At 38.7% G+C, this 14,876-nt stretch overlaps 1 protein-coding gene across 1 annotated transcript; it reads left to right on the top strand.

Annotated features, from left to right (window-relative positions):
- The first annotated feature begins 2,704 nt into the window (after nucleotides 1–2,704).
- LOC131943097 (atrial natriuretic peptide receptor 2-like) lies at nucleotides 2,705–13,498 on the top strand. The gene is made up of 10 exons (XM_059303119.1): nucleotides 2,705–2,724; nucleotides 3,628–3,790; nucleotides 5,491–5,637; nucleotides 6,933–7,101; nucleotides 7,719–7,871; nucleotides 8,500–8,692; nucleotides 9,304–9,478; nucleotides 10,161–10,259; nucleotides 11,763–11,854; nucleotides 13,044–13,498. The coding sequence occupies exons 2-10, from the start codon at nucleotides 3,634–3,636 to the stop codon at nucleotides 13,092–13,094; spliced, it is 1,236 nt and encodes a 411-aa protein (XP_059159102.1). The 5' UTR covers nucleotides 2,705–2,724; nucleotides 3,628–3,633; the 3' UTR covers nucleotides 13,095–13,498.
- Nucleotides 13,499–14,876: the final 1,378 nt, after the last annotated feature.

The raw sequence follows: 14,876 nt of genomic DNA, 5'->3' as shown, positions 1-14,876 counted from the left end.
TCTTTTATCTAAATCGTAAAATAATTTAGAATCTAAGTTGAAGTAGGGTACATTGATTTACTTAAGTAATGGAAAGATATTTTGAGACAAAGTACAATTTCCCACGTGACGAATAAAATAACTGTAACAATATGAAAAGGTTTGGAAAAAGAAATCTTAATAATTCGATATTTCTTATAATAATACTTTCTATTCTACGAATAATTTTAATATAAAAATCTTCAAGAAAATCAAATCAACGGAATATCATTAATTTTTATTTTAAATCTCTGACACAAGCCTTTCAATTTTCCCGCGTGTGAGCAGGCAATGCTTTGATGTGAAGAAACACAATAAAAAAAAAAAATAAATTCCAGAAAATTTATGCCGCAATAAAGGTTGATAAAAAACATATTGAATAATTATTTTGAAATAAAAACTCTGTAATTTAAAACATCTAACACAGAGGGCACACACAGAGTGGTGATTTATATCGCTTGTCGGATTTACATTGTATAAAAAGTCGACCTAATCTCAAATAAGAAGCAATTTAATTTTATGACGTAAATTTCACACTTGTGAGGCTTGATGAATTTACGAAGTTTGTTTTTATAGACGTTAAATTATCCAGGAGGTTTAACCCTTGGTGACGGAGACGCTTTTAACCCTTGGTGACTATCAGAACTGAAAGCACAATTAAAAAAAAATGTTTTCAAGCTGAGAAGTGAAATGGGGATTACTCTCGAAAAGTGATAATTAAGTTGAAAGATAAAATTTAATTGAAAAAAATGTGGGCCATATGAACTAAGGGGGAATAAGCCGGTGCCATCAACATTCTTATTCCAACGGCGGTTAAACGTTTCTAATATTGTTCTGGAACTTAAGAAATAACATAGCAATGTGTCCATAATCCCTGCTGTTACATGTAATTTCATCAATGAATCAAGTTTTTGTCTAGCAGAAGTCAAAATGATAGAAGTCACACGCACAAGCCATCTTGTTTACATTGTTTTTCTTTTCAAAATAAGCACATCATTGTGTTTCTCATTCATAGGCATTAATCATCACAAAATTCGTTCCCGCGAATGCAATGATTTCTAGCGTGTGATTTTATTGGAAAGGAATCGATTTCTTCTTTTTTGTAAAACTCACTTTACTAAATGACAAAAGTAATCGAGCTAATACTGAACAAATAGACATTGATTAATTTATTTCGGGCAGTATTTTTTTCTCAGTTGGCTGTTAACGTTCATTTAAAATTTTGTCTACTGAAGCTTCCGGTTAAAAGACTGTAGCCTCTTGGAGTATTTACATGACGTCTAGTTTGTCGCGTGTGTGGCTCTCCTTGGCTGTTGGTACTGAAAATGGTAGTTTTGTTTTATGTATCAGAGTCCTGTATTTGTGGTAGATGAAGTCGACGATATAACGGAAAATGAAAGAATGGAAAATTAGATAACACAGGCAGAATAATGGCATGCTACTGTGTAATTGGGGACTAGAATAGTTCATTCTATGACGACTTTGGCAAAAAGTTTAACAAAAAAATCCACAAGTTTTTTAATAGTCACTAGTGTCTTCAAATAATATTTTCTCAATATCATTATCATCCATTTAAAACAATCACTCTGTTATTTTATTAATTCTACAGCGAATACACGGCGATAGCAATAGCTATCTAATGGTCCAAAGAATATACCTGTTCCACCTCAAAAATGTACCAAACTTTTCCGCTGATTTGGTGGATTTCTTATGCCTGTGTCCTATAAGATAATCTACTTTACTTCATACACATATAACATCCGGTAAAGTTAATGGCAACCCCAACCCTAGTCCTACCATACGCCTAACCCTAATTTCTAACCATAAAATTAAACGAGATTACAATACTATCAACAACCTAACACACCTATTTTCGGAAGTCTGTTTTCGGACATCGGTATACCCAGAAAACGAAGATGGAAATCCTGTAACAAAACACTTAATTTTCTACATCACTGTCAACTATTCTCTAGTCATTGTGGCTTACCAAAACACTGTACATTTTCTACATCACTGAAACGTCAACTATTCTCTAGTCATTGTGACTCCCTTTTTGTTCATCCTAATGTTTCCCCCCATGTGAAGTAATTTGTTGAATAAATCGAGCATTTCATGCTAAAGACAGCCCCCCCCCCTCCCAAATAATGCGCAACGAAAAAATTGCAATGGAAAAATACGCATAATTACGCCAAGGAATATTACACTCATAGAAAGAAGCGCAAATTCCTATGTGCGTTTTTTTACGTGTGCGCTGATTTCTGTTTGCGTATATTCCATTTTCATTGCGCATTTTTTTTGGATTACTGTAAACTATCCCCAAGTCACCGTTGTTACCCTTCAAATCCGACATTTGGACACAAAGAACCCAACGCTTGACAAAAGCCAACTCCCAGCATCTCAAGTAGTAGCCTAAAATGACCCCAAAGTCGAACACGCGACCCCAACATCCGACGTTCGATCCCAACACCGGGCTGGACGTGCGACCCTGCGACCACCAGACACCAGACCTCACTGACCGAAATGTCCCGGCTGGACGTGCGACCACCAGACCTCACTGACCGAAATGTCCCGGCTGGACGTGGTACCCTGCGACCACCAGACCTCACTGACCGAAATGTCCCGAATTTCTTGCAGGAGATGCTGGTGAAGGACCGACTCCACCTCGACCTGACATTCCAAACCTCTCTCATCACAGACATTGTCGGGGTAAGTGGCAGACCTCACGCGACATCTGACCCCCCCTCTAATCAGCCATATATATATATATATATATATATATATATATATTTATATATATATATATAAACAGGCATGTATGTATGTCTAAGAACCAAACCCTAATCCTCTAATGCCAGTGCCGACTGGCAATTTGAACAATGATTCCTAATTTAGCGGATGGAGTGTTCAAGTGTTGTAATTTAAATTTTATTCCTGTCCACCCTTTCAGTCTTGTGTACATTGTGTTTTGCATGTCTAAAAACAGCATGCTTGTTTAGAATGGTTACCAGAAAAATGCGCAACGTAAAACTGAGCAACGTAAAACTGCCCACAAAAAAGTGCGCAAGGGCATTTTTGTTTCCTAAATCGAACATTTATGACAGTGCAGCATTATAAAACATTTGCCACAAAATTTGATAGAATTAAAGTGTATTAGTATAATTAATTTGTATTTGCGCATTTTTCAGTTGCGCAATTTACCGACTGCGCATTTTCTGGGAACCGTTTAGAATATAAAAATCAAAGCTATCCTGCCCTAAACTCCTACCACAGTTTAAATTTTTACATTCAATTTTAATTATTTACAATTTTTTTACGTAATTTTTTTTCGCAATTTAAAACCTAGTGTCAAATTTATTGAAACGAAATATAATGTAGATTAAAATATTTCCTGAAATGAATCTTTTAGACCTGGTTAAGTCTTGTGTAGAAATGTGGGTTGTTCAATGTCTATTAAATTATTTCTTGGGTGAATCTTTTATACCTAGTTAAGTCGTGTAGAAATGTGGGTTGTTCAATGTCTATTAAATTATTTCTCGGGTGAATCTTTTATACCTAGTTAAGTCTCTTGCCATACCCGTATCACGTGATGTGTTCCATGTGTTGCCCCAGGCCCTCATGTACATCCACAAACAACCCATTCGTGTCCACGGGCGACTGAACAGCGAGGCCTGTCTGATTGACTCACGCTTCTCGGTCAAGGTCGCCTACTACGGTCTACCGACCATCTACGACAGGATACAGCTTGCAAGTAAACAGCAGAGTAACGAGAAAGGTGGGTTGTCAAAAGCTGGGTTGTCAAATCGTAGGTTGTCAAATCGTGGGTTGTCAAATCGTGGGTTGTCAAATCGTGGGTTGTCAAATCGTAGGTTGTCGAAAGGTGGGTTGTCAAAAGCTGGGTTGTCAAAAGGTGGGTTGTCAAATCGTGGGTTGTCAAAAGCTGGGTTGTCAAATCGTGGGTTGTCGAAAGATGGGTTGTCAAAATATTGGGTTGTCAAAATGGTGAGTTGTCGAAATGGTGGGTTGTCAAAATGGTGGTTGTTAAATCGTGGGTTGTCAAATTGTAGGTTGTCAAATCGTTGGTTGTCAAAAAGTGGGTTGTCAAAAGCTGGGCTGTCAAATCGTGGGTTGTCTAAAGTTGAATTGTCAAATCGTTGGTTGTCAAAAGGTAGGTTGTCAAAAAATGGGTTGTCAAATCGTTGGTTGTCGAAAGATGAATTGTCAAATGGTGGGTTGTCAAAAGTTGGGTTGTCAAATCGTGGGTTGTCTAAAGGTGAATTGTCAAATGGTGGGTTGTTAAAAGCTGGGTTGTCAAAAGGTGGGTTGTCAAATCGTGGGTTGTAAAAAGGTGAGTTGTCAAAAGTGGGTTGTTCACAGGTGGGTTGTTGACTATTGGGTTGTTTGAATGTTGGGTTGTTGACAGTTGGGTTGTCGATAGGTGGTTGGTCAACATGTGGGTTGTCAAATGGTGGGTTGTGTCTCCTGACCAACTATGACAGGATACAACTCACAAGCAAACAGCATAGCAACGAGAAAGTAGGGTTGTCGAATGGCGGGATGTTAACAGTTGGGTTGTTGACAGTTGGGTTGTTGACAGTTGGGTTGTTGACAGTTGGGTGTTGACAGGTATGTTGTAAAAATGTGGGTTATCAAAAAGTACGTTGATGTCTAAAGGTGGGTTTCTTTATGTGGTTTTTAGAAATGTGGGTTTTTCAAATAGCTTAAATTTTTTTTTTTATTCGCCCCAGACATGTAATTTACAGCGTCTGTTGTGTGTTCGCTTTAGTATTAGTTTTCATCACCGGCTTGTGAGGGCTGATACAGATTTACAAAAATAGGCCAGGGGTCGGCAACCTTTTGAAGCGGATGAGCCAAAAGTTACAATTTTCAAAATTTCCCTGGTTTTAAAGAGCCACTAACATTTTTTTAATTTCAAATATTTTATTTTTTCATTAAGATTATTAGTATTTGTTCCGGGAGCTGGAGAGCCGCATCTTGATATCAAAAGAGCCGCATGCGGCTCGCGAGCCGCAGGTTGCCGACCCCTGAAATAGGCAGAACTAGGAAACAAATGTTCTCTAATTCTATCAGACATAAGAATAAAGCAAATTCACAAAGTTTTTATGTGTATAGACAGGGCAAAACTTGAGCTGTAAATTTGTATAGGCAATTAAAAAAATGTTTGTCTCACAATTTAGTCTAAATATTGTATTTGCATTAAAATAACGTAGCCCAGTATTCGTAAATCAATCTCTCTATTTGAAAAAGAAATATTTCCAAAGTTTGTGCATGATTGTGTAAAACAAAGCAGTTAGTTCCCTTTTCACTAACTTGTATTGGTTAGAAATAAACTCCCATGACTGGAGATCACTTTAAAAATTAATCTTAAAATATAAATAAATGACTAGCGAATACACCCACTTTATTTGCTCCATAAAAGTGTATTTATTTGCCTGTTTACCTAACCGTCTGTAGATTTGCTATGGAAGGCACCGGAAGTCCTGAGACCAGGCGGCATAGCAACACCGGAAGCAGACGTGTACAGTCTGGGAATCGTCATCTCAGAGCTGTTGACCAGGGACGAGCCATACAGCCAGGACAAGGAGTACCTGACCATTGAAGGTCTACTCTTTAATTGCTTAACTCATTAATTAGCTTTAACCTACGTCTACTTCCCCTACCTGTCTGTGACACACATCCAAGGCATCCATCAAACTCGAGCGTGTGAAATGTAACCCTAGAATTTTACGGCGTAAGTAAAAATGATTGGGTTGAAGAAAGAAACGGAAGAACTCTGCTTCACCTGCCAATACAACCTTAAAGAGTATTACTGTTTGTAAATAGCCTTGAATACAGGAGCATTCCCCTCCCGCCTCCAGCTGGATTAACTAAAGCCGATTAACCTCAAGCCGGTTTGAGGAAAGTCCGATGTGTATACAAAGCAATAAGGTCACGTTCATTGTTACAACAATCAGAAGCTGAATCCATTAAAAACCTCCATGGTATTGAGGTACCTAAGGCAAGAATTAATCTAATATACTAACAGCACTAAACATAGAACCAACTGCCAGTTGATGTAATATACTAACAGCACTAAACATCTAACCCACTGCCTATTGATCTAATATACTAACAGCACTAAACATCCAACCAACTGCCGATTGATCTAATATACTAACAGCAATAAACATCCAACCAACTGCCGATTGATCTAGTATACTAACAGCACTAAACATCCATCCAACTGCCGATTGATCTAATGTACTAACAGCACTAAACGTCCAACCAACTGCCGATTGATCTAATATACTAACAGCACTAAACATCCAACCAACTGCCGATTGATGTAATATACTAACAGCACTAAACATCCAACTGTCGATTGATCTAATATACTAACAGCACTAAACACCCAACAAACTGCCGATTGATCTAATATACTAACAGCACTAAACATCCATCCAACTGCCGATTGATCTAATGTACTAACAGCACTAAACGTCCAACCAACTGCCGATTGATCTAATATACTAACAGCACTAAACATCCAACTAACTGCCGATTGATGTAATATACTAACAGCACTAAACATCCAACTGTCGATTGATCTAATATACTAACAGCACTAAACACCCAACAAACTGCCGATTGATCTAATATACTAACAGCACTAAACACCCAACAAACTGCCGATTGATCTAATATACTAACAGCACTAAACACCCAACAAACTGCCGATTGATCTAATATACTAACAGCACTTAACGTCCAACCAACTGTCGATTGATCTAATATACTAACAGCACTAAACACCCAACAAACTGCCGATTGATCTAATATACTAACAGCACTAAACACCCAACAAACTGCCGATTGATCTAATATACTAACAGCACTTAACGTCCAACCAACTGCAGGTGTTTTGGCCAAGATTCGAGACGGCCATGATCCGCCGTTCCGCCCTGCTGTTGCCGCCCCACCGGAAATGGTTGCCATAGAAACACTAATGAGACAATGCTGGGATGAGAACCCGAGCAGTCGACCGCCGTTGAATAAAATATTCAACATCCTTCAAGGGCTTATGATGTAGGTATCGGTATAGGCCCGTAAAATTAGACTATGTAAGTACACTCACTGTTAGCTTATGTAGGTACATTTGAAGGCGTTTAACGTTAGCTGACGTAGTTTCAGTTGAAGGCATCTAGTGGTAGACTTGATACCAAATACAATATTAAGTCACAATATTAAGTCACAATAGTAAGTCACAATATTAAGTCACAATATTAAGTCACAATATTAAGTCACAATATTAAGTCACAATATTAAGTCACAATTAATGCTGCAGGCAACGCATTTTTTAAATGAAGACATTGCCAACAAATACACGTATCAGTGTAGCTTTTGTTTTACTAGTAGACGATTTAATTTTTGGAAACCAACATGCTAACATAAACTCCGAAGTGACGTTTTTTTTTAAATTAAGAAAGTTAACGAAGCAAGTAGAATGAATGACATAACGTCCCCAAATTCGTCAACCAATCGTAATTTATATTAGGAAATGGATGTTGCGCGAATGTTTTCACCAGTGAATATTTCTATGATAAATAATTGTTTTAAAAACACTAGTACATTTAGGAAGCATATTAAACTGTGTACCCACCCTCCGCACCCTCCTAACCCCCCCCCCTGTTATCCCCTCCCAGGAAGGTGAACAAGTCCGGCAGTCTGGTGGACAACCTACTACAGAGGTTGGAGAAATACAGCACCAACCTGGAGAAGATCGTGGACGAGAAGGTCGAGGAACTCAGGCAAGAGAAGCAGAAATCTGAGGAGCTTCTTAAACAGATGCTGCCCGCGTAAGTCATGCCCCAACAGCAGAGGCGTAGCGACCCTTCCCGGCGCCCGGGGACATACTTCCAATTTGGCGCCCCCTCCAGAGCAAATTTTCGATTTGCACCCCCCCTCGAACTTTTCATTTGCACCCCCCCCTCAAACTTTCAATTTGGCCCCCCCCCTAAGGTCGGCGCCCGGGGACATATGTCCCCCCCCGCCCCCCCCCCCCCCCCTCGCTACGCTACTGCCCAACATATGCTGCTCTCGTAAGTCATGTCCCAACAGAAGCTGCTCTCGTAAGTCATGCCCCAACAGATGCTGCCCGCGTAAGTCATGCTATTCTCCAGGATTGAGCTATGTATAACCATGTTTTATGAGCACATTGGCCACATTGGTGAGTTCCTTAATTTATCCCTGTGTCACATCTACAGGAGCGTGGCATACAGGCTGAAGACCGGCCTGACGGTGGAGCCAGAGTTCTAGAACTATTTGACCCTTTAGTTCCTTCTTTAAGTTGACCATCCCTGTGTCACATCTACAGGAGCGTGGCAGACAGACTGAAGGCCGGCCTGACGGTGGAGCCAGAATTCTAGAACTATTTGACCCTTTAGTTCCTTCTTTAAGTTGACCATCCCTGTGTCACATCTACAGGAGCGTTGCAGACAGGCTTAAGGCCGGCCTGACGGTGGAGCCAGAGTTCTACGACTGTGTGACCATCTACTTCAGCGACATCGTCGGCTTCACCGTCATCTGCTCCCAGCTCAAGCCCGTGCAGATAATTAATTTACTTAATGACCTGTACTCCTGTTTTGACGGGATTATCGACTTCTATGACGTTTACAAGGTAGGTGCATAGTTGGGGAAAGGGCCATAAGACACCGTGGGGCTAAGGTAACACAAGACACACCGTTGGGGCAAGGGTTACATAAAGTACACCTTGTTATATAGGTCACACACAGAACACCGTATGGCAGCGGTGACACAAACGTACACCATGCAGTAAATAAAATAAATCTTAATGTTGAAGGAAATGTATTTATTTATGATATTAGTACTGGTAAAACGCTGCTAGTGTACATCAAAACAGTTTTTTTTTCTACATTTACACGGATTTTAACACTAACTACAATTCTTATCTTAACTAAATGTTTAACCATAACTGTGATTCTGGGAAAAAATAAATAAACGAGCACACCGCAACTAATTAGTTTTATCGGGAATTTGTTTAAAGCTTTAAACAGTAATGCAAAACAGTGACATATGCCAAGATGTATTGTAACTGTACAACACAACACATATCATACCATTTCATGCAATACTTTATCAGATATATTAAAATAGAATAAAAGTAAATTCTAAATACCGAAAAAAATATTTATAGATAGGCGACCGAAAAACGCCTTTGCCCAAATCGGAAAAGTTGTAATTTTTCTTTATATTTGTCTCGGTGATCAGGTGGAAACTATCGGTGACGGTTACATGGTCGTCTCCGGCCTGCCCAACCGTAACGGAAACGAACACGCGCGGCAGATCGCCAGGATGTCCCTGGCCTTGCTGAAAGTGATATCTGAGTTTACACCAGTCGAGACGTCGGAAAGTCGGCTTAAGCTTAGGATAGGATTACATTCAGGTTAGGATCTCTATTCTCAAAACTATTAGGATTTCTACAAACCTTTGAAATACTACATTGTTTTTCGCATATTTCTTTGTCAGATCCAAATTTAAAATTGAAGTGTATTTATAAGCAGTTGTTTTTTTTTCAGGAATCTCTTCAGTGAGCACTTCACCCGCCCCTTCCCTCTCCTCTGGGACGAAATAGAAAACATAATTATTGTAGGAAATATATACTTTAACTAGAGTTTAGTCCCTGGAAGTTTTTAGTTCGCGACCCCTCGTAAGCTTTGTGACCTCTCACACCCCTGAGAAAAATATCTGAAAGAAACTCTGCTTAGAATAGTTTTAAACCATGTTTTTAGTTTTGTACCCTGCTTGCCGTTTATGTCCTTTACATTATCCTTACATAAATCCTACACCTCTACGTCGTGTATGTCATCTATGTCCTATGAACTATCCCGACGTCCTAAATCCCCCTCCCTGGGTCCTGTATGTTCGATATACTGTCCTAACATTAGTCCTACACCCCTAGGTCCTGTATGTCCTATATGTCCTATATACTGTCCTAACATATGTCCTCCACCCCCAGGTCCTGTATGTCCTCTATGTCCTATATACTGTCCTAACATATGTCCTCCACCCCCAGGTCCTGTATGTCCTATATGTCCTATATACTGTCCTATGTCCTCCACCCCCAGGTCCTGTGTGTGCTGGTGTAGTCGGTCTAAAGATGCCACGTTATTGTTTGTTTGGTGACTCGGTCAATACGGCGTCAAGGATGGAGTCTAACGGTGTCGGTAAGTTCCCTGGTCTAGTGTGTGGGTACGTTCCCTGGTCTAGTGTGTGGGTAAGTTCCCTGGTCTAGTGTGTGGGTAAGTTCCCTGGTCTAGTGTGTGGGTAAGTTCCCTGGTCTAACGGTGTCGGTAAGTTCCCTGGTCTAACGGTGTCGGTAAGTTCTCTATCTCAATGTGTGGGTAAGTTCCCTGGTCTAGTGTGTGGATAAGTTCCCTGGTCTAACGGTGTCGGTAAGTTCCCTGGTCTAACGGTGTCGGTAAGTTCCCTGGTCTAACGGTGTCGGTAAGTTCCCTGGTCTAACGGTGTCGGTAAGTTCCCTGGTCTAGTGTGTCGGTAAGTTCCCTGGTCTAGTGTGTGGGTAAGTTTTCTGGTCTAACGGTGTCGGTAAGTTCCCTGGTCTAGTGTGTGGGTAAGTTCCCTGGTCTAACGGTGTCGGTAAGTTCCCTGGTCTAACGGTGTCGGTAAGTTCCCTTGGTCTAACGGTGTCGGTAAGTTCCCTGGTCTAACGGTGTCGGTAAGTTCCCTGGTCTAGTGTGTCGGTAAGTTCCCTGGACTAACGGTGTCGGTAAGTTCCCTGGTCTAACGTTGTCGGTAAGTTCCCTGGTCCAGTTTGTCGGTAAGTTCCTTGGTCTAGTGTGTGAGTAAGTTCCCTGGTCTAATGGTGTCGGTAAGTTCCCTGGTCTAACGGTGTCGGTGAGTTCCCTGGTCTAGTGTGTGGGTAAGTTCCCTGGTCTAACGGTGTCGGTAAGCCCTGGTCTAACGGTGTCGGTAAGTTCCCTGGTCTAACGGTGTGGGTAAGTTCCCTGGTTTAACGGTGTCGGTAAGTTCCCTGGTGTAACGGTGTCAGTAAGTTCCCTGGTCTAGTGTGTCGGTAAGTTCCCTGGTCTAGTGTGTCGGTAAGTTCCCTATCTAAGTGTGTCGGTAAGTTCCCTGCCTTAGTGTATGGGTAATTTCGCTGCTTTAGTGTGTGTTTGTTTTTCCAACCGTGTGTGTTCCATGCTATATGTGTTCCCTGCTATGTACGATTCATACAATGTTTATTTCCTGCTGTTTTTGCTTCTTGCTGTGTGATTCTACTGTGCGTATTCCCTTCTATGTGTTTCTTCAGTGTTCCCTATCAAATATGTTCCATGCAGTGTGTGTTCCCTACTGTGCGTCCCTTTCTGTTATATCACATGTGTCGTGTATTCCATACCGAATTGTTTTTAGCAGTTTAAAAGAATCATGACTTTTATAATTTACTTTATAACTCTTTTCATAATTTTTCACTGAATTAATGCACTATACATGTATCAGAACAGTGCACATATTTATAACAAAAGAAGATATTTTTCCCTACCCCTACCACTGTAACATTTCAATAGATTCCGCCCCCCCCCCCCCATTTATTAATTGACAACACAACCGAATGATAAACATCTACTACCCCCCATTCATGTTATATTATACTTGCACTCTCCCAACTAAATGAGCAACCGGTCACGTGATCTCGTCTTTCACACCAGAACTGAAGATCCACATGAGTGGCAGCACCGCGGGCATACTGGAAACTTTTGGAAACTTCCAGATCCAATCTCGCGGCCATATTGAAGTAAAGGTAACGGTTGGGTGTCTTAACGTTCTTGTGGTCACCATTTCAACAGGTAAAACACCTTTACACCTCAGCCCCAACATTCCACGGTACCAATGTGACTACAGTACAACTAGCCTACAGTGCCCTACACCCCTCGAACATTCACTGTGTGGGTTGCGTCACACTAACCCAGCGAACAAGTTATCGATTAGTACAGACTGGCCGAACAAGACATTAATAGATAAAAACAGCTGATATGTTTCATTGGTTCACACGAGTACATAGAGGGACACCAGGGGGCGCTGAGATAGAAACAATAATTAAAACCACATGGTGCAGTTTGTACATTGATGGGGGGGAATGTTATTGATCAGGCCGAGCCTTATGCGACATTTTGTGGTGATATATATATATATATATATATATATATATATATATATATATATATATATATATATATATATATATATATATATATATATATATAACCTAATGATGCATTAATATCCATTTAAAGAAAGTTGTTTTTTCTCAACTGCTTATATAAACTCCGATTATTATAAAAGATATATATATATATATATATATATATATATATATATATATATATATATATATATATATATATATATATATATATATTGACGTGTAATGAATTTAAACAATTTATTTATTTTACAATCTTTTATTATATATTCACATAAAGAAGAAGATAAAATGACTTTCTTCAAACGTAATAATAATCAGTAAACCTATATTTACAAGCGTGGTGAGTTTATGCACTTTTAGATAGAGTTTTCAGCTGCTAAATAAACATTAATAACATCCAATTTTAGCTGTGTTTAAGAATGGCTGTGTTTATATCTAAGCTGTTTATATTACTCTGTGCGTAGCAGATACGTAACTTTTTATAGGTTTTTTTTTTCACATCAGGAGAAGGGCCTAATAATTTTTCCACACCATATAGCAACCCACGATTTTGTTTGTTGTTACATAGCAGCTGCGGTATTTTATTTTATGAAAAAATATTTTCTTTTCTTCTATTTTGTTCATATGCAACACCTTAATATAAAACACTTTAAAATATGTATTATATTTTTTTCTAATTTTGATCGTTCTGTACTTGGGTCGTAGTATTAGGTTCTATATTTACGTTTCATATTTACGTTCAATATTTCTAATTGTATTTCTAAAATGTATTTTTTTATTTCAGGGAAAGGGAACCATGGAGACCTTCTGGCTGCTTGGTGAAAAAGGTCCCTGACCTTTATCTAGAGGACCTTAATTTTCCGACGGTGGCTAGTGATGTTGTAATGAATATGTACATACAACTTACAAATAAAATGCGTGTTTTTACTCACAAGGGTATCTTGAATTTAGCTCCAAATTTTAAAATCACATAAAGACGGCAGACACTAGATTTCTAGTATCTTCTTACCTTTTTATTATGCAATCTTTAAAAAAATAAAAAAAATTAAAATACAAAACGAATTAAAATAAAATATCTTCAGTTGTATTTAATACTAGAGATTCTTGAGTTAAAACATTAATTGAATCAAGGGTGTATAACAAATTCTATTTACATTTTTAATTCATAAAGGTTTACCTCCCTTTTTCTCTTGTAGCATAGTAAAAATGCTTCACAATTGACGGTATAAGTTAATCGATAGGATTTGTTTTTTATCTGTATTATCCCTTAGAAAATTAGAAATATAAAAATTAAAATAATTTACTACATAAAAAAAAAAATTTACAATTATATTTGAAGTTTATTTCACAGTATAAGAAGTGTATTTTTAAATCCCGATGAACATTTAATTGCTTTTTACATTTGTGTTTTTATTTTAAAATGGGCAATAATACTTTTGATAAAATTCAATAAATAAATATAAAAAATATGTGTGTGTGTGGTTTTTGATTGGTCTGGTTTCAAGCGTTCAGCATAGATGTGTAGATAGAAGTGGTCAACAACACAAATGTGTATATAGAAGCGTGCAACTGCAGACAGCTCACATGATGGGCCAAAGACTGATTGCAACCTTACATAATGCATCAGAACTGATCGGACCCACTAGGGTGAATTCAATGTTTTTTTTTCAATTTTCCAATAACAAGTTGATCAATTCAATGTGTTTATCTTAGATTCTGTTTTTTAAATTGCTTGATTTTAAACAGCCTTACCGTTATAACATTAAATACACTGTTTCCGGCGCGGAAAAAAAAATCGAAAATTCCCTTATTATTTTCAGATTTGTCGTGATTACACCCAGTGGGTCAGATTTTTTTTTTCATTGCCTAAAGTATTGTCTAGCCCGATTTGTGCGAAACTCGAGCAGTTCTTTACACGAGTTTTTCGTGACTCCAGCTTTAAATGACTCGCCTTGTTCATGATTTGAGAACGTTGTTCGTAGCTCAGACGTAACTCGAGTCGTTCGTAAATCGAGCTATTCGTAACACAGACTCTACGTAACTCGAGTAGATCGTAAATTGAGTTGCTAGTAACACAGACTCTACGTAACTCGAGTCGTTCGTAAATCGAGTTGTTCGTAACACGAGGTTACCGAGTTGTTCAAAATTTGTTGTTCGTAGCTCGAACGGTGATATGTGGTGTGGGGAAGTAGAAATATAACGGAAAAGGTCAACTTGATTTCAGAATATTGTCTCAATCTATTTTTTCTGTGACTTTATTTCCCGTGATTTTTTTACTATGACTTTATTTCCCGTGACTTTTTTTTCTGTGACTTTATTTCCCGTGATTTTTTACTGTGACTTTATTTAGATTTCCTATGGGCTAGAGGCGGGTGTTTGCAGACTTGTGTTGAACAATTATCCCAATTATCCCAATTATCCCAATTATACCGAGAACTGGAACTTGGCAAGCTGGGCGACCACTTCACCATCGATATTTTGATGTGACGTGCCGAGCTGTTATAAAGCATGTTTCACAACGTGTTTTATATCATGTTTTATAACCCTGTAAAATGTTTTATATCATATTTTTTATAACGTTTTTATCACTTGTCAAAACACCCGATGCAGCTCAACA

The sequence above is a fragment of the Physella acuta genome, unplaced genomic scaffold (genome assembly GCF_028476545.2).
Source record: "Physella acuta isolate Inbredline_101_S28 unplaced genomic scaffold, ASM2847654v3 ptg000441l, whole genome shotgun sequence".
NCBI classification, from domain to species: Eukaryota; Metazoa; Mollusca; class Gastropoda; family Physidae; genus Physella; species Physella acuta.
Note: the sequence above shows the minus strand (reverse complement) of the source record. Positions and strands in the feature narration are given on the sequence as shown.

Excerpts from the sequence above, each read along its gene's own strand:
- LOC131943097 (XM_059303119.1), top strand. The coding sequence starts at position 3,634 with ATGTACATCCACAAACAACCCATTCGTGTCCACGGGCGACTGAACAGC. Across the intron at positions 3,791-5,490 it reads ACAGCAGAGTAACGAGAAAG|ATTTGCTATGGAAGGCACCG; the intron begins GTGGGTTGTCAA and ends AACCGTCTGTAG. Across the intron at positions 7,102-7,718 it reads ATCCTTCAAGGGCTTATGAT|GAAGGTGAACAAGTCCGGCA; the intron begins GTAGGTATCGGT and ends ATCCCCTCCCAG.